The 23,194-nt window shown below is 41.6% G+C and overlaps 2 protein-coding genes and 1 pseudogene across 2 annotated transcripts; 1 reads left to right on the top strand and 2 right to left on the bottom strand.

The window, feature by feature from the left end:
* Positions 1-4,268: 4,268 nt before the first annotated feature.
* On the bottom strand, positions 4,269-5,801 carry LOC134006794 (ladderlectin-like; annotated as a pseudogene).
* A 4,904-nt stretch (positions 5,802-10,705) lies between these two features.
* On the bottom strand, positions 10,706-12,415 carry LOC134006793 (ladderlectin-like). The gene is made up of 7 exons (XM_062445832.1): positions 12,362-12,415; positions 12,177-12,252; positions 12,011-12,058; positions 11,652-11,854; positions 11,333-11,467; positions 11,118-11,229; positions 10,706-11,033 (listed from the first exon to the last, which is right to left on the bottom strand). The coding sequence occupies exons 2-7, from the start codon at positions 12,235-12,237 to the stop codon at positions 10,972-10,974; spliced, it is 621 nt and encodes a 206-aa protein (XP_062301816.1). The 5' UTR covers positions 12,238-12,252; positions 12,362-12,415; the 3' UTR covers positions 10,706-10,971.
* Positions 12,416-16,925: 4,510 nt separating this feature from the next.
* Positions 16,926-23,165, top strand: LOC134006950 (C-type mannose receptor 2-like). The gene is made up of 11 exons (XM_062446062.1): positions 16,926-16,996; positions 17,106-17,181; positions 17,300-17,347; positions 17,504-17,706; positions 17,891-18,025; positions 18,129-18,240; positions 18,325-18,360; positions 22,341-22,477; positions 22,635-22,769; positions 22,836-22,932; positions 23,001-23,165. Exons 2-11 carry the CDS (start codon positions 17,121-17,123, stop codon positions 23,078-23,080), a joined length of 1,044 nt encoding a protein of 347 aa, XP_062302046.1. The 5' UTR covers positions 16,926-16,996; positions 17,106-17,120; the 3' UTR covers positions 23,081-23,165.
* The last annotated feature ends 29 nt before the right edge of the window (positions 23,166-23,194 follow it).

Below are 23,194 nucleotides of genomic sequence, written 5' to 3'. Positions count from 1 at the left end.
AGATGGTTGTGGACTTCAGGAAGAACACAGCCCCACTCACCCCCATCACCCTGTGCGACTCCCCAGTCAACACTGTGGAGTCCTTCCGCTTCCTGGGCACTATCCTCTCAAAAGACCTCAAGTGGGAACTGAACATCGGCTCCCTCATCAAGAAAGCACAACAAAGGATGTACTTCCTTCGGCAGCTGAAGAAATTCAACCTGCCAAAGACAATGACGGTGCACTTCTACACAGCCATCATTGAGTCCATCCTCACCTCCTCCATCACCATCTTGTACGCTGCTGCCACTGCCAAGGACAAGAGCAGGCTGCAGCATATCATCCGCACTGCTGAGAAGGTGATTGGCTGCAATCTGCCTACCCTCGAGGACCTGCACACCTCGAGGACCCTGAGGCGAGCGAGGAAGATTGTGGCCGACTCCTCCCACCCTGGACACTCCCTGTTTCAGTCACTCCCCTCCGGCAGAAGGCTGCGGTCCATCAGGACCAATACCTCACGCCACAAAAACAGTTTCTTCCCTTCCGCTGTTGGCCTCTTCAACAAGGCCAAGGGTCCACACTGACTCTAATAACTTCCTGCTTAAAACACACTGCATTTTGCACTGCATTACAAAATTGTATCTTGTACATTTGTATTTTTTGTAATATTTGTATTTTTGTATTTTTATATTGTAAATTACGGCAACTTATATTTTATCTTATTGTATATTTTATTAATTCTAATTCCACTTAGTACTGCTAGTTTATGTACCCTTAGTATAAATAGTCCACATATTTAAATTTTAGGTTCCTATATGTTTATTGTATGCACCTTCCTGCCAAAGCAAATTCCTTGTCTGTGCAAACTTTCATGGCGAATAAATCCCATTCTGATTCTGATTCTGATCTGATTCTGGAATGTTGTATCCAAGCTGAAGTCCAAGTAGATGGAAGGGGCACCACCCTTCTGAGAAAGAAAGAGAGGGAGAGAGTCTGTATCTATTAAAATAAATGACAGAGAACCGCAGACATCCACATTAAAGCCCCAAGGTAAGATCAGACCCTGGATCCATTTCTGTCTCATGAGCCTGGCTCCAGGGGTCAGGGGTCAGGTCTGACTGGCACTGACCACACCATTAGGCCCTGGCTGCAGTCCACACTCAGCTGCCAACAGCCGCTACCATCCTTCTGTCTATGCCTCCATCCCTGCATCTTTCCATCTCTTTTTCTCTCTCTCCATTCCTCACAGCTGCTTCCTCCTTTCTCTTTTCCATCATACATCTCACCCTCCTGTCCTCTGCTGCGGTCAGAGTAAAGGATGAAAGGAATGAGCAGTGGAGGGAAAGCGGGAGGGAGGGAAGGAGGACTTTCTTACAGTATTTTGAAGCCTCCTCTCTCTGTGTCTCTTGAGCTCTGGTAGCTAGGCTGGGGTGATTCACAGCCTTAATCACGTTCCTAACTATCACTCCACCAGGGGGAAAAACGCCTCTTTGTTGACCGTTAACATAGTGTGTAAAACCATATAGATTTACAGACAAATTACGTCAAGGCAAGTACTTAAGCGATTGGCCTGAGTTTATTGTCTTGCCAATAAAAGCCATTGAATCGTGGGAGGGAGACAGATTACAGCAGACTGTGTCTGTAAAAGGCACGTTAAATAAAGTAGAAAGGGAGAATTCCCCCCTTCCACATTTCTCGAAATACAAAAGATCTTTTGAGAGCCTTGTACATCAAACAGAATTTGACAAACGCGTGTTTGATACTGTTTCCAAGCCTCTGTCTAAGGTAAGTGGTTCGGAAGGGGCTGCTGTGTCCTTCATTCATCATCCATTACATTCATTTAGTCCTTCCCTCCTCTTCCCTTGCTCCCTCGCTTCTCCTTTCCTCCCCCCCTTCTCCCTGATCCCCCGCTGTGCTGTCCCTCCTTCTTTCAGAGTCTGGTTCTGCATCTGACTTCATTACTGTAATTAGGAAGCTATGCTTGGTGACCTTAGATAGATCGGGAGGGAGATAAAGGGAGGGAAGGGGGGGGGGGCAGAGAGAAAGAGAGAGAGAGAGAGAGAGAGAGAGAGAGAGAGAGAGAGAGAGAGAGAGAGAGAGAGAGAGAGAGAGAGAGAGAGAGAGAGAGAGATGGGGAGCAGAGATCAGACTCCTTGTTGAGTGGTCCATATGGCTATAGGTTGGTGTATGGATGGGTGCATATGCAGGAGCACAGGCATGCTGCCAATGGTAGTAACACAGACGGAGTCTCTCTGATTCTCGCTCTCACACTCACACACACACACACACACACACGTACACACAAAGAGCACATACACAATACTTGAATGTGTGTTGTTTTTCACACATGCAGATGGTGGCATAGACTGTGATGAATAATTATTTACACCCACCAGCATGACAATGTTAACAGTCCCCCCAAACACACACACGTTCTACACTAACGGCTTACTTAGCTAACAGGGTGTATTTAAAGCCTGGTTCATTAGGTCACTGTCTTAGACCAGCACCTCTAAAACAGTTCTGACACACAAATAAACACAACGACCCAGCTGTGTGTGTGTTAAACTGTCCTACTGGCTGATGCCAATGCAATCAGAGAGCGCCTTTCATGAAAGTTAATGAATCGTATCTCAGTGTCATTACTACAGTAGAGCCCACAGTCACATGCCAGTAAATCAGCAGCATGGAGGGAGGGTGTGTAGTGTTGTGTGTTTCTGCTAGGGTAGCTGTGCTGGACTGCCTGTGTTTATGAGCACCATAAAGAGGACCCTTCAGCCTACTGAACCAACCAGTCATGAATGACAGTGGAATGAAAGACAGTCTTGGGCATGTCACAACACTGGCCCTACCTGTAAGCCCAGGCTCCTGTACAGAGAGGCTGTTTCCACTATGGGAGCGTCCATCCGTTGAGGTGTCATCTATATGACTAGACCAACGTGTCATTGATGTCTCCTTAAACACTTGCAGTGTTGCCCATTCACTGGAATTATTTTGCTGCGTATGTGGTCAGATTTTGATGCGTGAGAATGTTCAATGTAACTCAAAATGTACTAGCAGCCAATCAGATGCCAGAAAACTGGCATACTAGATAGTGTCTCTACTGCTGATATCTGTCTATATCTGTCACAGCACAGCTTGTAAAACTAAATATCACAGATGTTCTTAATGACGTGTAATGCATTTAAGGATCATTTATTTGTGAATAATGCTTCAAGATTATTTAGATGAGTAGATTGTAGAATAGTATAAGCATTTAAATAACAATATATCCTCTGTACTAGGTTGAAGTCACTCATTTAAACCCAGTACATCATGACTGCCTGACAATCTGGCACACATGCAGCTCAGCTCATCCTCCCTCTCCCATTGAATGGCCGGTGATGGATGAAGCTGGTAGGCTGACAGACTGGAGCTCACAGCACATTAGCCAGCCCCTAGGGGGGTACTTGGGTGTGAAACAGTCAGTGTGAATTGCTCTCCGTGACTCCCACTGTGCAGCTCTGCGCTCGTCCTCTGTCTCTCATTCACACTCATCAGATTATGTGCCCGAGTGTGGCATTTATAAGGCTAAAACAGATGGCAAGTTCACTGTTGGCAAAGGACGCTCACACACACAATCCGCAGACAAAAAACAGCATCTCAAAATGGATTACACTTGACACCCTGCACCAAGTGGTATATGCTGTGTGTTAGAATGACTAAACTTGACACAAGGCGGGAACTGCGGATGTGTGGTTTAACCAAGGAGTTACAGATGTTCGTTCTGCTGTTATGAGTCAATAGGTAAATCCAAGTCCTACTACCCATCAACAAGGACATGGCTCACACCCTACATCGTTTACGATTAAATACTTCCTTGGGAAGTATTTGAGAATTGAGTTGATGGGAGGGTAGTGTAACAACTAAGCAGAGCGCAACCTAGCCATGCCAGGTGACCCGGAAGGTCTTTGAGGGGCAGAATGTGCAAACAGCAAAAAAAACTCCAAGGAGACTTTTTTTATCCTGTTAAAGCTTTGGCAGCAAGTCTCTCCAGTATACTAGGCCAGATCAGATCTTTTCTGGCTGATTAAAAGAAATGTCAAACATTGGCAGTCAAACAGCATAGGCTGTATCTAGGCAACACATCTACATGGTGAAAGGCAGACAACTCACACAGCTAGGTCATAAACAGAGTTGCGCCTGCCTGTCATGTTACCAAACCATCCACGTCAATACTCCACAGTAAAACATGCAAGACACAATGTCTCCCTCTAGTGTGAAAACAGGACTACAGAGCAATAGAACTCGTTTCAGCACTTTATTAAGTTAACCCACATGGCATTTGTTCTGAAAGACATTACATATAGGATAAGTCACAGTACACAAGGTAAGGAGGCTTCTCATCTTTTGTTGGTCTCAATTTGAAAGAACAATTGCACAATTTGTCATCAGTGTCAAGAGTTAACAGAGTTGGAAGGAGCAGATGAAGCCGAGTTTCTGGTCACATGGAGAATCGTTCCATCTGTAATCATCTGAAGAAGGCAGTAATCAGACAAGGACAGGGACTGAAACAGATCCAAGTCAATATACCTTACCTCCCCAGTTCATCACTATACATGGTTCCCTGCCGCCACCATAGTTGTTGGGCTCCCCAGCGGCCCAGGCAGCGTAGTCAAACAAGGACCCATCGCTCCAGAACCACACCCGGTTCTGAGAGAGAATACAATTTAATGTAAAAAAAAGGCATTAGTATGCTATGCATGCATCCCACAGCCTATGGCACATCCATGAATCCAATGCTCACCTGAAAAGCATCAGTACCTCCAATCCATGTCACAGGGAGACCTTTAATCTTGCTGGCGACCAATTGCTGGAAGAACGTGTACTCGCTAAAGCTGTGCACAGAGGCCAGGTTAGCTCCCGATCCCAAACAATACTGCTGTAGTGTTAAGAAAAAACATATTGAAGCCTTGACAGGAAAATTATACCAGACCCTGTAATCTGGTATTTGATGCAAGAACGCACAAACTGCCTTGTTTACTTGGTAGCCTATAGTTACCTCTGCACCAACCCAATTATTTGGATCAGACACATAAAGGTGACAGCTTTGTCCATTTTTGGTCCACTGAGGGACAATTGGGACCAGACCGTTTGTTTCGGTCATCTTTTTCTCCTGAAAAAATGTATAGGTCAACTGGAGGTCTCCGAATAAGGAGATCGAGCACCGGACAGGGTACTAGTTATGTGATATGGAAGTACTATCAATTTAGTAGGTTAGCCTTCTTGTCGGGTGTGGATTTTATTAATTAACATTGTCACAAGACATACATCTTTACACCCATGTGTGGAAAATTGCTTTGTGCGGTTTAATGAATGTATGTCATTGTGCCAAAATCATTAGGCCTACATAAAAAGGATGCTATTGTAGCTTTCAGTAGGCTACTAGTTTGTTTTAAACATAACTTAATTGGCCTCTCACTGGCCTCTCACCTCTTGCACCACTCTGGACAAATACAGCACAGAGATACAGAAGAATGGTCCACATGATCGTTTAAGGGATTTCTAGCCTATCCTGAAATGACAGATTTGTTTTAAGGTCATTGCATTTCGTACTAGCCGTCATCATTTCTCTGAACTCAGACAATCCAACCAAAGTCAAATCAACAAGCGATCCAGCTAAAAATGAGAAAGACATTACCTGTTGAAAGTTTGCTGTGTGTTTACAAAGTTATCTTTCACCAAAGAGAGATACAGGAAACATGCGAAACACAAATAATCGGACGACTTTTGAAGTCAACTAACTTCATGAGCAACAGCTGGTAGCAGTTGATGGTAATTGTTAAATTACAGGTGGGCCTAAGGCCCATCAGACTTAGAACCAGATGGGGGCGCTACATTCAAAAAAATGCCTGTGTCCCGGTGTTGAGCCCATAGACTGTATATAATGATGCTGGGATTTACAGAACAGAAAAACATGGGGGGGTGCATTTCAGGGCAGGTCTTGTTTTCCATTCGATGTAAATGCAATGCACCCCTTCATTTCTGTTCTGTATCTGCATCAAATTATTCTAACCATATATTGAGGGGTCTAGTATGAGTAACCACAGTAAGATTAAAAAATGTGACACTTTCCTAGTCGAAATTAGCAGTTAAAGTTAACCATTGCTTGATTACCAAGCCGCCTTCCTCCTGTGCGGTGCAATGTGAGATGCATTCCAAACACAATACAAGGATCAGTTTCCACGGGCTCTTTTTACAGCCATGAATTGGATCGTTTGAGAAGATACCCAGTGGATGATTCAGCCAAGTTCCAGGAGTTACATTTTGTGTTTCAAACGGTCTACCATTAGCTGTAAAGCTAATGGTAGACCGTTTTTTCTAAAGCTTTTTCTAAAGCAATGTAGCTCCATTGGTGCACTCCTTGTCCCGCCTGAATTAGCTGCACATAGACCCCATTTCTTCTTGGACCTTGTAAACACACCTGCAATCTTCAACAGGTTCTTAAACTGCGATGGTTTGACACTGATTAGGTTTTGTTGAAGGAGTTCTGATTAGTAATTCAAATACAGGGTTGTCGGTAGATTTTTTTTATTTTTTATTATTTATTCAACACACAGGACCAGTCCCATGTTCAGAGATGTATTCTCTGAAAGTGAAAGAAGATGGCAAAGTCAACTGAGGTGGGGAGGGAGTGTAAAACTGTGCTACCAGCCTCTTCATCCAGGCTTGCGTGGAGTGCTCCCGTCCCTTTCATTTTCTAATAAACATTGGCATTCAAACAGGCTGTATCTAGGCAACACATCTACATGGTGAAAGGCAGACAACTCACACAGCTAGGTCATAAACAGAGTTGCGCCTGCCTGTCATGTTACCAAACCATCCACGTCAATACTCCACAGTAAAACATGCAAGACACAATGTCTCCCTCTAGTGTGAAAACAGGACTACAAGGCAATAGAACTCGTTTCAGCACTTTATTAAGTTAACCCACATGGCATTTGTTCTGAAAGACATTACATATAGGATAAGTCACAGTACACAAGGTAAGGAGGCTTCTCATCTTTTGTTGGTCTCAATTTGAAAGAACAATTGCACAATTTGTCATCAGTGTCAAGAGTTAACAGAGTTGGAAGGAGCAGATGAAGCCGAGTTTCTGGTCACATGGAGAATCGTTCCATCTGTAATCATCTGAAGAAGGCAGTAATCAGACAAGGACAGGGACTGAAACAGATCCAAGTCAATATACCTTACCTCCCCAGTTCATCACTATACATGGTTCCCTGCCGCCACCATAGTTGTTGGGCTCCCCAGCGGCCCAGGCAGCGTAGTCAAACAAGGACCCATCGCTCCAGAACCACACCCGGTTCTGAGAGAGAATACAATTTAATGTAAAAAAAAGGCATTAGTATGCTATGCATGCATCCCACAGCCTATGGCACATCCATGAATCCAATGCTCACCTGAAAAGCATCAGCACCAATCCATGTTACAGGGAGGCTGCTGCTGACCAATTGCTGGAGGAACGTGTACTCGCTAAAGCTGTGCACAGAAGCTAGGTTAGCTCCCGATCCCAAACAATACTTGCTGTAGTGTTAAGAAAAAAGAAGAAACTATTGGAGCCTTGACAGGAAAATCAGTTACCAGACCCTGTAATCTGGTATTTGATGCAAGAACGCACAAACTGCCTTGTTTACTTGGTAGCCTATAGTTACCTCGGCACCAACCCAATTATTTGGAGCAGACACATGCAGGTAACAGCGTTGTCCATTTTTGGTCCACTCTGAGGGACAACTAGGTATCATTATTGGATGAGTCCATTTCAGTGGCGATTTCTTTAAGACTGCAAGGGAAGCTTAGCTTCCCTTAAAATGTCAAAACATTTATGGTCAAATATTTACTATTGCAGGGCCGGCCCAAGGCATAAGTGAACTAAACGGCTGCTTAGGGCCCCCGTGGCCACCAGAGGGCACGTTGAAGAATGATTTCCTTGATTGACCTGCTGTCCCAGGTATCTTTGTGTCTCAGTAGTGTCACTTCTTCCCTGTCTTTATCTCTGGGTTGATCAAGGGACAGTTTGACATGCAAAAGGAAATGCTCCTTGAATGTGGCTGAATGATCCACCGGGTATCTTCTCATCGCTCATCAACATCACTTCCTCCTCTTTCTGGGGTTTGATCTAGAGTCCTTTTGCACCACACACAAACAAATGACTACCATTGTAATGATTGGTGATTAATAATGAGCATTGCTTTATCTGCTGAATGCAAAAGCGCAGGTGATTTAGTTAGGAGATAATTGAATACATTCAACTGGCTTACACAGAGAACTATTGATTAGATGACATCTGTTATTGAAATTACTTTTGCCTAGAAAGTTTCCTATTATCTGTGCATTTCATACGGAAGCATATGAATATCAATTACGGACTAGATTTTGATCATGAACACATACATGTTAATTAGTTGCAAGGTTATTTTATAGGCTGCTCAAGGAATCATTGGAGGAGAGGTTCCAGAACCATTTAAATGTCAGATATCGTATTTTTACAAGGTTCGATGTCCTCCTTTGTCAGAGAGACATGGATTAAATGGAGTTAGGCCTGAAAGGGTTAACTAAAGTTCGGGAGGAAGGTGGCACACCAAGACTCCTCCTTCTCCAATCAAACTAATATGCATCAGCCCAGTAAAGCACGGAAGAATGCGACCAAACTCCCTTTGGTCAATTAAGAGTTCTGTATAAAGTATCTTCCGTTCCTCTGGTCCCTGTGCTAGCATGTTGTTGTCACCCTCCCACCCTTCCCTTTCTTCTCTGCTTCTCCCTGTCATCTATCCAGGCTTCCCAGGGGATCTGCTTGAGCTGCTGCTCGGCCGTGACCCATTAGGACTCTCCGCCACACCCCGAGTCCATGCCCGGACCCCAGGCCAGGCTCTGCTACCGGCCTCCTCCACCATCGGGCTTGGCTCTGCTACCAGCTCTGCTTCAATAAAAGCTATCTATTCAATCTATGGTGTGATTACTGAACTCGTGAACACTCAATGGTTAGTTTATATATGCAAGATGTAGGACAAAGCAGAAAAAAACAAATTTATATAAAAATACATTTTAATGGTACGTAGAAATGGGTACAGATTTCATCGAGAGCTATCCAATTCATGGCTGTAAAATGAGCCTGTGGAAACGGATCCTTGTATTGTTTTTGGAGATACTTCCTTGGTAATTAGAAAGAGAAAAAAGGTGTGGCATGGTGTGTGCATGTGTGTGTTTGGAATGCATCTCACATTGCACCACACAGGAGGAAGGCGGCTTGGTAATCAAGAGATGGTTAACTTTAACTGCTAATTTTGACTAGGAAAGTGTAACATTTATGAATTTTACTGCAATGGTTTAAGTACCTGTTGAAGCTTGCAGGTGTTTTCACAAGGTCCAAGAAGAAATAAGGTCTATATGAAGCCAATTGAGGCGGGACAAGTAGTGCACTAATGGATACCAGCTGATGGTCATGGCTGCATTACAGAGAGCACCAATTACACTCAAAACAAACACTGCTGCTGCAGCTAGTGGGCCTTGTGTTCAATTGAAAAACGTTCTCAATAAGTAACATACATTTTCCTTTAACAAGGCTCAATAATAAATAATAATGCACATTCAGAAACGCACACAAACTGCAAAAATGACTGAAGTAGGAGTACAATTCTAAAGACAACAGAAAACAATCTCACAACACACACATTTAACCTTCCCACAGACAACCTTCCACAGCATCATCATCTGTTCTGCATGCTTCCTCTGAGTCCTATAGTTAAAGCAGATGAACACAGTGTCCCAGGGGCATGGTGGAGGATTCACAGTGGTCATCCATCTCTTTTAAAATAACACATAAAGCAACCAAATCTAGTAACGTGATGATCTCAGCGTTAGATGTTATTTCTCATACTTACTTTACCAGTTTCCCAAGGTGTGACAGGAGAGATTTTTGCTGGACAGGGCAATAAGAGGATTAGATAAGAGTCCCATCCTCCAAGTAAAACACCTAGGCTATGTGTGATCACTACTGTCAGGTTTGAAGCTGTATATCTCTGTGAGAAAAAAGAAAGATACATTACTCTCTTTTTATGACTGGAACCTTTTGTTATTTACCAGCCTATCATGGACTTACCCCATGGTGTCCTATCCAGTGGTCACTCCCATTTTTTACATTGTTACACTGGCTTTGGAACAGAGTGACCTTGTTCACTGGGATGGAGTTCCACAGTCAGTCGGATTATAGCAATATGGAGCAACTTTCTGTATGGTGTCCTAGTGTCAGTTGTCTGTGGATTCTATTTAGGGCGCACTATCTGTTTATAATTCCAGAAATCTGTGTGTTTCAATGACATCTCACTCACTGACGGCATTACGGGCACTGTTTCCCATCTATAGTTCCTGTAATATGTGTGTGTGCCTCACCAACATCTTAATCACTGACTGCATCACGGCACTGTGCACTAGACTCTAATAATTACAGAAAATACAAATCTACCATAAAAAAACAAGGCCAAACCAGAAGATAAACATGTATGTGATCAAATGCATTCAGATATATGACCATAGACAGTCTCAATAACTGAACTACCAAATATGTGTTTGGTTCTGTAAAGGAGTTTCTTTATGGGCTATTATAAATATGGACGTGAGCAAACAGGTGGAAGTTATCAGTGTGGTGGTAGCGCTCTGAACACAAAATAAGCTCTGACTGAATCATCTGTTGGTTTCAACACTTTATTGAATGAGAAACAATTTTAAACAATGCAAAATAAAAGAATCACCAACCAATCAATCTTCTAATCAATCAACATTTTAAGAAAAGGTCCACAGAAAAAAGTACAAGTATATTCAAATTACAATGAATTACACAAGTATCCATTCTATGGTTATAACAAACATGATTTAGAATTGATTAATAATTGAGGATGATTAAAGAAAAATATATTCAAGCTCCATAGTGCTGCAGCTTTGCAAGCTGGTCTACCTTCATTTGGCGCAGATAAAGCCAAGGCTTCTCTCGCAATATAGATCATTCCATTTCTTTGCACCTGAGAAAAAATATAACCAGTAATCATTGTATATGTGTTTGTGTTTGGGAGAAATTGTGTGATTTGTGTGACAACATTATTTACCTGTATAGTTGATATGGATACATGGCTCCCGTCGACCGTGATTGTTGGGCTCCCTAATGGCCCAGTATTGGAAGTTAAACATGGATCCATCGCTCCACAACCACACTCGGTTCTTTGGGAGATTAACAGACATTTGAATGTCAAGAACAGGCTGTCGGAATCAAACATGAACATTGTGATGCCTGTGACCCATCCTTACATCCTATCCTTCTTACCCTAACAGCATCTGTCCCCCCAATCCAAGTCCACGGGTAGCTACCAGTCCTGCTTTTGACCAATCTCTGGAGGAATATTTGTTCCCCGAAGCTGTGCACGGAGGCAAGATTCCCTTTTAACTGCAAACAGTACCGCTACAGGAGAAAGACAATGTTCTTAGAACTTTCATACGTTTTCTATAAAAACATTTTACCCTACTGAACTGTCCTACAGGAAAACAGGAAAATCCAATAATATTTATAATTATCTGGGATTATTCAGAATGTAATATTGTTAATTGTTGTTGTTTTTTTGTTACTGTTCTAGCAGCCTAGTTACCTCTGCATCAACCCATTGTTTTTGTAGGGACACATACAGGTAATTGCGTGTCCCGTATCTGGCCCATCCTGAGGGTCGCTTTTTACGACATCTTTGCGCCTCGGCCATTTCCTCTTCCTCCCCGTGCTCTTCCAACTCGTCACTCTTCAGCTCCTCCTCTGTATCGAGGAGAGACGGTGGGTTTCCATCCTCATCCATTTGTCCTAGAAAGGTAGTGTTACACAGCACTGTTTTTCATGGAGTTTATTCAAAAAAGGAGATTGAGAGCTGCACAAGGGCAGCCACACATCTCACGTGGCCTAAACTGTAACCTTGGCTGTTACACCCATGAAGGACACATCCCAGGTTCATCATCTTACCCAGAGGAAGGTCCTGCTGCTGCACTTCAGCAGACTCCAGGGTGGGCTCTGTTGAGGGGACAGGTGTGTCATGAGCAGGGACATCAGGTTAAAACTAGGATTGTTGCTCCTGTGCATTTTCAGAATGTGTTTTGATGTGTGTATGTCTGTTTGGAGTGTATCTCACCTATTGCACCACTCAAGACGAAGGCAGCACATAGAAGAAAAGGAATGGTCAACTTCGCCATGGTGATGATGGAATCCTGTAAAGAGACAGACAGCACAAAAGATTCATTCTAGGGTCATTGCTATCAGAATTCAATCCAACCAAATTCAACATGTTGATCCAGCTGAGAGTGGCAGCCTCAGTACCTGTTGAAGTGGGAATTGATGTGTCAACAAGCTTCTGTTCCAATACAGAGAGAGTTCCCAATATATACTTTCATGACAAGGAAATACATTAACAAGGAATTCTTTTGTGCAAATGGTAGATTAAAAAGTAGATAGTAGATTGCTTTGTGAAATCCAACACCTGGAACGTTGAAGAATGATTTCCTTGATTGACCTGCTGTCCCAGGTATCTTTGTGTCTCAGTAGTGTCACTTCTTCCCTGTCTTTATCTCTGGGTTGATCAAGGGACAGTTTGACATGCAAAAAGAAATGCTCCTTGAATGTGGCTGAATGATGCACCGGGTATCTTCTCATCGCTCATCAACATCACTTCTTCCTCTTTCTGGGGTTTGATCTAGGGTCCTTTTGCACCACACACACAACTGACTACCGTTCTAATGATTGGTGAATAATAATGAGCATTGCTTTATCTGCTGAATGCAAAGGCACAGGTGATTTAGTGCGGAGATAATTGAATAGATTCAACTGGCTTACACAGAGAACTATTGATTAGGCAGAAAGTAATTTCAATAACAGACCTCATGATTTAAATATGATAGATAACACGTTTCCTATTATCTGTGCATTTCATACTGAAGCATATAAATATCAATTATGGACTAGATTTTGATCATGAACACATGCATGTTAATTAGTTGCAAGGTTATTTTATAGGCTGCTCAAGGAATCATTGGAGGAGGGGGTCTCCAGAACCGTTTAAAAGTCAGATATCGTATTTTTACAAGGTTAGATGTCCTCCTTTGTCAGAGAGACATGGATAAACACTCAATGGTTAGTTTCTACATGCAAGAAATAGGACAAAGCATAAAAAAACAAATTTATATAATAATATATTTTAATGGTATTGCCATACCAAGACACTGGTACTGACCTTCCGAGGGGTCAACGGGACTGAACCTGACTACATCCAGTCTCTCGTCCAGCCTTACACCCCCACCCGCCACCTACGGTCTTCTTCTGACAACCGTCTGGTGGCCCCACCTCTCAAGAGCGCCCCCTCCCAACCCAAGCTCTTCTCCTGTCTGGCCCAATGGTGGAATCATCTCCCCACTTCCATCAGAGATACTGACTGTCTCCCCACCTTCAAGAAAAGGTTAATGACGCACTTGTTCAACGGTACAACGGTACTTAGGAAAGATTTGTTGGATCCGATGTTAGGTTATTTCCTCCAGGTACACAATGACACTTATTGAGGGACTTGTTGCACTTGTTGGTTAGTTGTAACTGATTTAACTACTACTCGCTGTGAATTATATCATTGTTGTTTGCTTTCCTCCAGGTACACTCTAGCACTTTCGAGGATCACGTTGTTTACTTGTAATTTGTTTAACTACATACTCTTCTGGTTCTACCCACTGCCACATGCTTTTCACAATGTATGCTTCATGTTTTGGCTACCCGCAATGTTTTGGTTGTTCATGATCATTGACCTATGCACTTTTTGTAAAGCTCTTTCTTGTAAGTCGCTTTGGATAAAAGCGTCTGCCAAATGACTAAATGTAAATGTTAATATAATGGTATGTAGAAATGGGTACATATATAATTGAGAGCTATCCAATTCATGGCTGTAAAATGAGCCTGTGGAAACTGATCCTTGTATTGTTTTTGGAGATACTTCCTTGATATTAAGAAAAACATAAAAAAGGTGTGGTGTGTGAACGTGTGTGTTTGGAATGCATATCACAAGTTGCACCACACAGGAGGAAAGCAGCCTAGTAATCAAGAGATGGTTGAACTAAAAACCTAAAGTTTTATTAAACCTTTAGTTATCGGATGATTCCTTTAAAATAATCAAGTTTTGCCATGTCCATTTAAAATAATTATTTTTGAACCCAAAACCAATGAAGAGCCAAAACCAACAAAGGTTTTGATGGCTACAGGGAACTACCTCCACACTGAGAACTTTCCCCTTGTTCACTCAGATACTATACACATTCATAATCGTCCCTAGGAAACTCACGATCAGAATCTCTGCTGGTTCTGTTGATTGGGAACTCTATGGCTACATATTGTCAGAATTCCTCCTACAGCAACAACGTCAAACTAAAAGACTGCCACATGGCAGAACTAAAGATTCAGGTTTTGATTAGATCTTTATATCAGTTAATCAAAGAAGTGTCTTGACAATTTTCAGTCTCCATTTACAGCCATGAAGTGAATTGGTTGGACATGGAGCCATGTATAAATGTTCTGACATTAAAATGGTTCTAGCAGTCCTCTTCAGATGATTCAAAATAAAACAAATTCCCATTTGTGTTTATGATGAAAAGGATATCTACAATTGATATGGGTAGATCATACCATACACACACCAAGTATAACAACGCCCCTGGGTGACACAACTTTTGTTGGTTTCGGCTCTACATTGGTTTTGGGTTCAAAACCCTGAAAACCCACTCAAAAGTAATTATTTTAAATGGATATGGCAAAACTTTATTATTTTAAAGAGATGATTTGATAACTAAAGGTTTAATAAAACTTTAGGATTTTGGTTCAACCATCTCTTGATTACTAGGCTGCCTTCGTCCTGCATGGTGCACATCGTGATATGCATTCCAAACACACACGTTCACACACCACACCTTTCTTATGTTTCCACAGGCTCATTTTACAGCCATGAATTGTATAGCTCTCAATTAAATCTGTACCCATTTCTACGTACCATTAACTGTCAGGGTTGTGACTCTTTGTTGGCCACCAGAGGCCCTCGCTGTGTTTTCTTGGTTTTGGTTCTGTTAATCTGTTCTCATTAGGACATATTGTTTTCACCTGTGCCTTGTTTGTTCTGTGCTTTTTATGTGGCTTGTATTCTTAGTTCTGTGCTTAGTTTTTCTCACATGCCACAGTGTACATTAGAGTTCGTTGTTTATGCTTTTGATGGTCTGCTTTTTGTATATTTTCTAGGGATGGGCAAACAATGCCTTGTAAAGCTTTGGTGGTTTCTTCCGGATTGTGCCGAACCAAAGAGCCGAACTATTGGCGCATTGAAAATGGAGAGCACAGTGACATCTAGTGGTCAGCTAAAATTATAGCAGCCGTTTAAACTAACTGAATGAGATGTACCAGTAGTTTCTGACGGTACTTCGCCTGTTAATTATTCAATGTCGTTCATTTTTGTAAGGCTACGTGATGGTCTAATATTCGTGTTCATTCATTAAAACCATACATGTGTATTTGAGAACTGTGTAATTTTCATACAATAAATATGTTTTACTGTGATGTTCAACTAGTCTACACCACACTTTGTAATGTTCAGCAAACAGTATAAGGGCGGTAGAATGCTTAAGTGTATGGAAGTATTAAATGACCGCTGATACAGAGTAGTAGCCTACACGACCACTCTGCTTATATAGCTGTCTCTTTCCTTACATTTGTGATATGTATTGTGAATCAGGGGAATACTTGGGACAGTTGGGATGTGCTTGTGCAATATGAAAAGGCAGTGTACCATAACGGGGTTCGGGGGAATGTGTTTGTGCAACAGTCTTATTTGATAACATTTTTAAGTTCTTATTCAGGAACAGGATTTGTTACTTGTTTGTTGTTGTTTAGAAGTGCGCCACAACTTTGAACCAGTTCGTGACGTCTGAAGCATTGAACGTCGTACGTGGCATCGTAATTTGACACAAGCTCCAAACCACTTTTTCGAAACTGTGCGTATTGGTTTTGCGACACAAGCATCGATGCGTCAGTGCCAGACGTCCCATCCCTAATATTTTCTACTTCCAATAAAAGAAGGAAAGACGCATATGTTGAGCATCAGATGAGTCTGCATTTGGGTCCGCACTTGCATTCCTGACAATTAACCACATATTAAATCTGTTTTTGTTATGCTTTGTCCTATTTCTTGCATATAGAAACTAACCATTGACTGTTTATCCATGTCTCTCTGACAAAGGAGGACATCTAACCTTGTAAAAATACGATATCTGACATTTAAATGGTTCTGGAACCTCTCCTCCAATGATTCCTTGAGCAGCCTATAAAATAATCTTGCAACTAATTAACATGTATGTGTTCATGATCAAAATCGAGTCCATAATTGATATTATGCCTAATACTGCCTAATCAATAGTTCTCTGTGTAAGACAGTTGAATTTATTCAATTATCTCCACACTAAATCACCTGTGCCTTTGCATTCAGAAGATAAAGCAATGCTCTTTATTATTCACCAATCATTAGAATGGTAGTCAGTTGTGTGTGTGGTGCAAAAGGACCCTAGATCAAACCCCAGAAAGAGGAGGAAGTGATGTTGATGAGCGATGAGAAGATACCCGGTGGATCATTCAGCCACATTCAAGGAGCATTTCTTTTTGCATGTCAAACTGTCCCTTGATCAACCCAGAGATAAAGACAGGGAAGAAGTGACACTACTGAGACACAAAGATACCTGGGACAGCAGGTCAATCAAGGAAATCATTCTTCAACGTTCCAGGTGTTGGATTTCACAAAGCAATCTACTATCTACTTTTTAATCTACCATTTGCACAAAAGAATTCCTTGTTAATGTATTTCCTTGTCATGAAAGTATATATTGGGAACTCTCTCTGTATTGGAACAGAAGCTTGTTGACACATCAATTCCCACTTCAACAGGTACTGAGGCTGCCACTCTCAGCTGGATCAACATGTTGAATTTGGTTGGATTGAATTCTGATAGCAATGACCCTAGAATGAATCTTTTGTGCTGTCTGTCTCTTTACAGGATTCCATCATCACCATGGCGAAGTTGACCATTCCTTTTCTTCTATGTGCTGCCTTCGTCTTGAGTGGTGCAATAGGTGAGATACACTCCAAACAGACATACACACATCAAAACACATTCTGAAAATGCACAGGAGCAACAATCCTAGTTTTAACCTGATGTCCCTGCTCATGACACACCTGTCCCCTCAACAGAGCCCACCCTGGAGTCTGCTGAAGTGCAGCAGCAGGACCTTCCTCTGGGTAAGATGATGAACCTGGGATGTGTCCTTCATGGGTGTAACAGCCAAGGTTACAGTTTAGGCCACGTGAGATGTGTGGCTGCCCTTGTGCAGCTCTCAATCTCCTTTTTTGAATAAACTCCATGAAAAACAGTGCTGTGTAACACTACCTTTCTAGGACAAATGGATGAGGATGGAAACCCACCGCCTCTCCTCGATACAGAGGAGGAGCTGAAGAGTGACGAGTTGGAAGAGCACGGGGAGGAAGAGGAAATGGCCGAGGCGCAAAGATGTCGTAAAAAGCGACCCTCAGGATGGGCCAGATACGGGACACGCAATTACCTGTATGTGTCCCTACAAAAACAATGGGTTGATGCAGAGGTAACTAGGCTGCTAGAACAGTAACAAAAAAACAACAACAATTAACAATATTACATTCTGAATAATCCCATATAATTATAAATATTATTGTATTTTCCTGTTTTCCTGTAGGACAGTTCAGTAGGGTAAAATGTTTTTATAGAAAACGTATGAAAGTTCTAAGAACATTGTCTTTCTCCTGTAGCGGTACTGTTTGCAGTTAAAAGGGAATCTTGCCTCCGTGCACAGCTTCGGGGAACAAATATTCCTCCAGAGATTGGTCAAAAGCAGGACTGGTAGCTACCCGTGGACTTGGATTGGGGGGACAGATGCTGTTAGGGTAAGAAGGATAGGATGTAAGGATGGGTCACAGGCATCACAATGTTCATGTTTGATTCCGACAGCCTGTTCTTGACATTCAAATGTCTGTTAATCTCACAAAGAACCGAGTGTGGTTGTGGAGCGATGGATCCATGTTTAACTTCCAATACTGGGCCAGTAGGGAGCCCAACAATCACCGTCGACGCGAGCCATGTATCCATATTAACTTTACAGGTAAATAATGTTGTCACACAAATCACACAATTTCTCCCAAACACAAACACATATACAATGATTACTGGTTATATTTTTTCTCAGGTACAAAGAAATGGAATGATCTATATTGCGAGAGAAGCCTTGGCTTTATCTGCGCCAAATGAAGGTAGACCAGCTTGCAAAGCTGCAGCACTATATGGAGCCTGAATATATTTTTCTTTAATCATCCTCAATTATTAATCAATTCTAAATCATGTTTATTATAACCATAGAGTGGATACTATAGTTGTGTAATTCATTGTACTCATTAGAATATAAATTAGCAAAAACCTGTTTTTTCTGTGGACCTTTTCTTAAAATGTTGATTGATTAGAAGATTAATTGGTTAGTGATTCTTTTATTTAGCGTTGTTTAAAAGTGTTTCTCATTCAATAAAGTGTTGAAACCAACAGATGATTCAGTCAGAGCTTATTTTGTGTTCAGAGCGCTACCACCACATTGATAACTTCCACCTGTTCACTCACGTCCATATTTATAATATATATATATATACATATATAACTTTATATAACTTCATTTGCACTTTTATTTGACTCAAGGTCCAGATAGAAAAGTACACATAACATATTACAAGAGGAGTACACACAAACATAAATACATACAGACATACTGACTACCACATATTACATAAAGGGAATGTACAAAACATACATACATACATACATACATACATACTTACATACATACATATAGCTATGCACAATAATTAAAACAGGTACAGATGTGTGTTCCAGTGTTTCCAGGGTTGGGAGGTATATCTGGTATCACTAAGTGCAGGGTTGGTTAAGGCAGTTAAAATTGTATTCTTTAACTCTGTTAATCGGGACATGAATCTGTACATAAAACTCGTCAGCACAGCATGGAAGGTGGGAACAGTACTCGTCACAAACAAGGTGAGCTGCATACAGTGGAGTACAGTATGCTCTAAAAATAGATGTTTTAACTTCTTCAGTACACATATGAAATTTGCGTGTCATCATATTTGCTTGTCCATATAATTTACAGCACTGGTGCTGTATGTCATTGTCTTCACAAAAATCATCCATAATGATGTGGCCCAGGTATTTTGCTTTAGCAACTACATTTAGCTCTTGCCCTGACAAGTAAAAAGAGGGAAAGCATAGCTTCCTGTCTTCCGTATTTCTGGCAATCATTACAACACTCTTTTTTACATTGAATTTGATGTCATACTGTAGTCCATAGTTTGAGCAGACTCTGAGCAGTTGCTGTAGGCCAGCACTATATGGAGACATAACAACTAAATCATCTGCATACATCCGATGATTAATACACATATACCCACCATACAGCCAGTCTTACACACTTCTAATGTCCTACAAAGATCATCCATATACAAATTAAAAAGAACAGGCGACAATATTCCACCTTGTTTAACCCCATTGGTAACTGGGAAAGGAGCCGATGTCTTCCCCCACAACTCCTTTACAGAACCAAACACATATTTGGTTGTTCAGTTATTGAGACCGTCTATGGTCATATACCTTAATGCATTTGATCACATACATGTTTGTTTTCTGGTTGGGCCTTGTTTTTTATGGTAGATTTGTATTTTCTGTAATTATTAGAGACTAGTGCACAGTGCTCGTAATGCCGTCAGTGAGTGAGATGTCGGTGAAACTCTCAGATTTCTAGAATTATAAACAGATGCATTCTAAATAGAACCCCGTGTAACAATGTTAAAAATGGCTGTGACCACTGGATAGGAGACCATCGGGAAAGTCCATGATAGCTGGTAAATAACAAAAGGTTCCACACTCAGAGTAACATGTACTGTTATCTTTCTTCTCACAGAGATATAATGCTTCAAACCTGACAATAGTGATCGTAGCCTTTGTGTTTTACTTGGAGGATGGGATTCTTATATAATCCTCTTATTGCCTTGTCCAGCAAAAAGCACTCCTCTCACACCTTGGGAAACTGGTAAAGTAAGTATGAGAAATAACTAGGGATGGGACGTATGGCACTGACGCATCGATGCTTGTGTCGCAAAACCAATACGTACAGTTTCGAAAAAGTGTTTTGGAGCTTGTATCAAATTACGAAACCACGTGATAGATGACGTTCAATGCTTCAAACGTCCCGAACTGGTTCGAAGTTTTGCAGCTCTTCTGAACCAGAGCCATAGAGGGAACGAAGCCACCGCTTCTTGTTAAAGACAAATCTCACATTGCCAGAGAAGCAGCACAAGGCATCGCTCGAGTTTCTTCCATGAGTCATTATTATTTAACCAAATCCGTATTGTAATAATTATAAATCCGTGCACTTGAGTGTTGTGTTGTATTTCATTGAAATGAAACGTAACATGATAGGACTAGGTAGGTCTATACAGTGCCCAGAAAACAAATGTTGATGATTCGTCAACATTGGCAACAGTAATAATAATTTGTAAAAAATAAAGTCCCCCCAGTTCACAATAGGCTTACATATCACAAATGTTAAGAATAAGAAAAAAATCTGTGTAATCTAGTTTAATTGATATAAAAACCGTATCGTATTCCGTCCACCCGTATCGACACGCAACGGCTTTTTCGGTGGTGTAGCTGGTTAAAGCCTTCTACGACAATGTATTATTAATGTGAGTCTAAATACCCGAGTTCTCGCCCCAGTGCAGGCAACCTCGGAAGATATTCTTTAACTTTTACTGTGAGAAAATGACTTAATTCTAACGGCCTACAGATGTATCACAACATTTTAATGTGTGAGCACTAATATCGGATAAAAATGAACACATGCAGCCTTAATTAAAATATTAAATAACGTAGGGTAGTCTACCGTCGGAGACAACCACTACGCCCCATTCAGCCAGTTTAAACGGCTGCTAGATGACGCTGTTCATTTTCAATGCGCCGATAGTTCGGCTCTTTGGGCCGGCACAATCCGGAAGAAACCACCAAAGCTTCACAAGGCATCGTTCGCCCATCCCTAGAAATAACATCTAACGCTGAGTTCACGAGTTCAGTAACACACCAGCGATTGAATAAATGATGCATGAAGCAGGGGTGTGGCAGAGAGTCCTCGTGGGTCACGGCCAAGCAGCAGCTCAAGCAGATCCCCCGGGAAGCCGGGATAGACGACAGGGAGAAGCAGAGAAGAAATGGAAGGGGGGGAGGGTGTCAATAACATGCTAACACAAGGACCAGAGGAATGGAAGACACTTTATAAAGAAATCGTAATTGAAAACGGGGAGTTCGGTCGCATTCCTCTGTGCTTTAACTGGGCTGATGCGTATGAGTTGATTGGAGTAAAGGAGGAGTCTTGGTGCGCTATATCTTCCTCCCGAACTTCAGTTAATCAAATTGGAAAATGTATGTTACTTTGTGAGAACGTTTTTCAACACAAGGCTCACTAGTGTCTGCATCAGCAGTGTTTGTTCTGAGTGTAATTGGCGCTCTCTGTAATGCAGCCATGACCATCAGCTGGTATCCATTAGTGCACATTAGTGCGCATAGACCCTATCTCTTAAACTGCGATGGTTTGACATTTAAAATAGGTTTTGTTTGCAAGAGTTCTGACAGACTTAGAAAGAATCGTTTTTATACCTATTGGATTCCAACAACTTAGCGATGTGGACCATTCCTTTGCTTCTCTGTGCCGCTTTTTCCGTGACTGTGGCAACAGGTGAGATGCACAACACAAAATGTGAAAACATTTTCTTCACCTGAATCAAAATATACTTCTGTAGCAACTAAACTAGAACGATGTGTCTCTTAAGTAAGGGATAATGCCCGACTATACATTTAAATCCAGAATTGTCCGTCATAGTAGCTACCTTTTTATTAGATCAGGTTGCTTTCTGATGTGAAATAATCACATTGTCAATGACAATTTCTCTGCTGGGTGGTTTAAACGCTGGGTGCATGTCAAGCTGGGTGCATGTCAAGCTAAATGATTAGGCTTTGGTTTAAAAAATATTTTTTTCATTGCTGGGTGGCAAACGGCTTGATGAATGTAACTGAATATGTGAAATTTAAACTAGATATAAAAAAAACTACCATTACCACTGATCTTGCTCTCTTCCCATCCTCCATATTTTCAAGGACATGTGGGTAAGGACAAAAAACAACACGCACTCCCCAGAAGAGAAGCAGTGAGTAGATGTCCTCCAGGATGGTCCAAATGTGGGAAAAGCTGCTACCTGTATCTGTCCTATCCAAGTAACTGGGTTGATGCTGAGGTAACTGAGCAGAGGGGCAGTTGGTATTTGTGCATAATTGTACACATTGATACTAATCATGGGTCATATTCAATTTGCCTGTTGGAAGCTTGTGGCACACTTTGTTCAGTTGGGTAGAATTTTGCTCTTTGAGAAAATGAATAATTTATTTCTACAGTTGTACTGCTTGCGCTTGGGTGCAAACCTTGCCTCTGTGCACTCCTTGAAGCAGAACAACATCCTCCAGGAAATGGTCAAGAGAAAGACTGGAGCTTTCACCTGGACTTGGATTGGCGGGACCAATGTTTATGATGTAAGCAAGGGTGGATATATTAGTCTATAGGCATCAGTGCTTGCATCCATGCTATATTTTCTTCAGAGCGATTCGTGGTTCTGGAGCGATGGGTCCAAGTTTGACTACATTCACTTGCACGCTTTGGATGACAGCAAATCGTGTTTAATGATGAACTTTGGAGGTAGGATATACATTGACTTAGATCTGCCTCAGTCATTGTTATTATCTGACTGTTCTGTTACTCCTCAGGTGATCATGGTTGGCTTGGTGCTCAGTGTGATCTGCGAGCCGAATTCATATGCTCTTTAAGACTCCCTACATGCCATTAATCTTGTACATTTTTTGCAACTCTCTGAATTATTGTTGGGATTTTGTGATGTTTCTCATTCAATAAAGTTTGTGTTGTGACCAATACTTCAGTGTGTAACAGTTGAATTGGCTGA

This window comes from Osmerus eperlanus, chromosome 20 (assembly GCF_963692335.1).
Source record: "Osmerus eperlanus chromosome 20, fOsmEpe2.1, whole genome shotgun sequence".
Lineage (NCBI taxonomy): Eukaryota > Metazoa > Chordata > Actinopteri > Osmeriformes > Osmeridae > Osmerus > Osmerus eperlanus.
This window is presented reverse-complemented; position numbering and strand designations above follow the sequence as displayed.

Coding starts and splice junctions, on each gene's coding strand:
- LOC134006793 (XM_062445832.1), bottom strand. CDS start 12,237: ATGGCGAAGTTGACCATTCCTTTTCTTCTATGTGCTGCCTTCGTCTTG. Junction 11,855..12,010: donor GCAGCAGGACCTTCCTCTGG/GTAAGATGATGA, acceptor CTACCTTTCTAG/GACAAATGGATGAGGATGGA. Junction 11,034..11,117: donor TATCCATATCAACTATACAG/GTAAATAATGTT, acceptor ATTTTTTCTCAG/GTGCAAAGAAATGGAATGAT.
- LOC134006950 (XM_062446062.1), top strand. CDS start 17,121: ATGGCGAAGTTGACCATTCCTTTTCTTCTATGTGCTGCCTTCGTCTTG. Junction 18,241..18,324: donor TATCCATATTAACTTTACAG/GTAAATAATGTT, acceptor ATTTTTTCTCAG/GTACAAAGAAATGGAATGAT. Junction 22,933..23,000: donor TTTAATGATGAACTTTGGAG/GTAGGATATACA, acceptor GTTACTCCTCAG/GTGATCATGGTTGGCTTGGT.